General features: G+C 50.3%; 1 protein-coding gene across 1 annotated transcript in view; it reads right to left on the bottom strand.

The window, feature by feature from the left end:
• Window positions 1-1,567: 1,567 nt before the first annotated feature.
• Window positions 1,568-2,264, bottom strand: part of LOC102031424 (protocadherin beta-15-like) — a gene marked incomplete at its 5' end in the record, with an annotated part of 2,036 nt that continues 1,339 nt past the window's right edge. The window contains one exon of the mRNA XM_014311614.1: window positions 1,568-2,260. Within this exon, the coding sequence (XP_014167089.1) occupies window positions 1,568-2,260 (693 nt within the window). The remainder of the gene's footprint in view (window positions 2,261-2,264) is intronic.

Genomic DNA, 2,264 nt, shown 5'->3' with positions numbered 1-2,264 from the left:
AGCAACGGAACGCGGCCTTAACCGGGGCAGCCGAAAGACGGGGCACAGCCCACAACAACCAAACGACATTCTACGAAAGGAAAAAACGCACGGAGATAGGTTGATGGTGACAGCACTGGCATGCCAATGAACACTCTCCCGGCTGCATCACCCCACTCAGCAACTGCACCCAACATTGCTTCAGACAAAGGACACACTGAGGAACTCACTCCCAGCATTTTGGGAAGTCTTGACAGAGTTTCCCAGAAAGAACGACTCTACAAGCATTCTGTTTCCACTAATGCAGTCAGGTTGTTCCCTTTATTTCTGTCTAACACATTTTCCTGTTTCTAATCCCAGAGTTATAGCAATTTACAACACTAAACTGTATCACATCAGCACATCGGAGTGTGAGGGAGCCTTTCTGATCGTTTCGTGCATCACAGACATTATTTCAACAACCAGTTATTCAGGATGAGGTGGCAGTCTTTCTCTAGAGGAACAGGTTAAGTACAGTGCTCAGTACGTTTCAGTGGCTAGAAGGAGAAAGGGCAAACATGGCTATGCAAATGCTCTAACACCAACACAGAATATTATGCAGGGACAACTTTCCAGTCCCATCAAGAAGCCTTGGGATTCAGGAACAACAATGAAAAGAGCAATCTCAACCTCTTTTATCAGTTCTTCTTGACTCTACCTTCCAATAATTGTCTTTTAATATTTGTGGATTTTTCCTTCATTGCATCCAAGGACAATGAACATGTTTCTGTTCCATGTTACAGCTCTGTTCAGTTACAGTCTACTCTAACACTGTTTGTTCTGCTCTATTTCCAAGGCAATCCTGAGGTGACAGAACATCCCAGCCAGTCTTGTAAGCCAAAGGAAGGTTTTGTTGTGCATTTTGTTGCCGTGGTCTGTGCTAGATAAGGAAGATTAGACTGCTGTTGTGAAAGGGTCCAAATCACCTCCTTCCCTGCTGAGTTGGCATTGCCTGTGTTGCAGTGGCTGGGTGGGAGCAACTCCCTGCTTCACCAGGCAGCAGAACTGAAGCATCTGTAGATATGCAATGTCTGCATGGACAAAGCTAGTGATAAGAAAGCAAAGCACACAGACCTCACATCGCATAAAGAGACAACCCAAACCCAGGGAAGAAAGGGCCTAATGTCCACATGACATTGTGACTCAATACTCACAGCTTGCCAGCTTTCCTGAAGCACAAAACAGGCCTTTATCATTTCAACGAGGATATGGTTTGAAATCGTCCCAAAGCTCAGAACAAAAAGATTCTGTCTCCTCAGAAAGCAAGAAAAACAAGAGCATAGCTGTGAGTGGTAAGCACACACTAAAAGCCTGTTAGAAATGGCAGTAACAGACCTGAATCAGATAACTTAATAAGCGAGAGAAGCTTGGCTTCTTTTACTTCATAATTCTTTTTGGAATGCTAGATATTACCTCTGAATAGAATATTCAAGAAATTGTTTAAACCAATCGCAAATACAGATATAATCTTGAGGAATCATTGCCACATGCTCCAGCCTGGATCTCCTCCTCCCAAGAGCCATGAAGCCACAGTCTGTGCAGACCCCAGCTAGCTGAAGGAAAGAGCATTGAACTGTCCTGCAGAGAGAGCGCCAGCATTGTCTGGGGCCATGTCCTCGGTGCTGACAGGGACACCGGGGAAATCCTGTTCCTCCTCGGGGCCCTGGCCCACGGCGCAGTGCTGTGGGGGCAGGCTGGGCAGGATGGGCTTGAGGAATCTGAACTCGCTGTTGCCCGAGCCCGTGGTGAGGCTGATCTCGTAGCAATAGGCGCGGGGCAGGGTCCCTGCAGCGGCTGCATCGGCCGGGCCGCTCTGCAAGGTGTCGGCAGCATAGAGCACATGGCCAGCCTTCAGCTCCTTCCTCCTGCACACCTTGCGAGCCACCAGCACTGCGGTGGAGATGAGGAAGAGGAGGGAGACAAAGACCAAGGCAATGATTAAATAGGTGGTCAGGGAGGCGGCCTGATCCTCGGAGGCCGGGCTGCTGTGCGGGAGGCGCACGTCGGAGAAGTCCTTGAGCAGGAGAGCGCTGAGAGCTGCCGTGGCTGACAGCGGGGGCTTGCCGTTGTCTCTGACCAGCACAAGGAGCTTCTGCTTGACGCTGTCTCTCTCTGTCACGGGCCTCCTGAGACGCACCTCGCCGCTCTGGAGGCCCACGGAAAACAGGCCTGGGTCGGTGGCCCTGAGCAGGTGGTAGGAGAGCCAGGAGTTCTGTCCCGAGTCGGCATCGACGGCCACCACCTTG

Source organism: Geospiza fortis, unplaced genomic scaffold, assembly GCF_000277835.1.
Source record: "Geospiza fortis unplaced genomic scaffold, GeoFor_1.0 scaffold737, whole genome shotgun sequence".
NCBI lineage: Eukaryota > Metazoa > Chordata > Aves > Passeriformes > Thraupidae > Geospiza > Geospiza fortis.
Note: the sequence above shows the minus strand (reverse complement) of the source record. Positions and strands in the feature narration are given on the sequence as shown.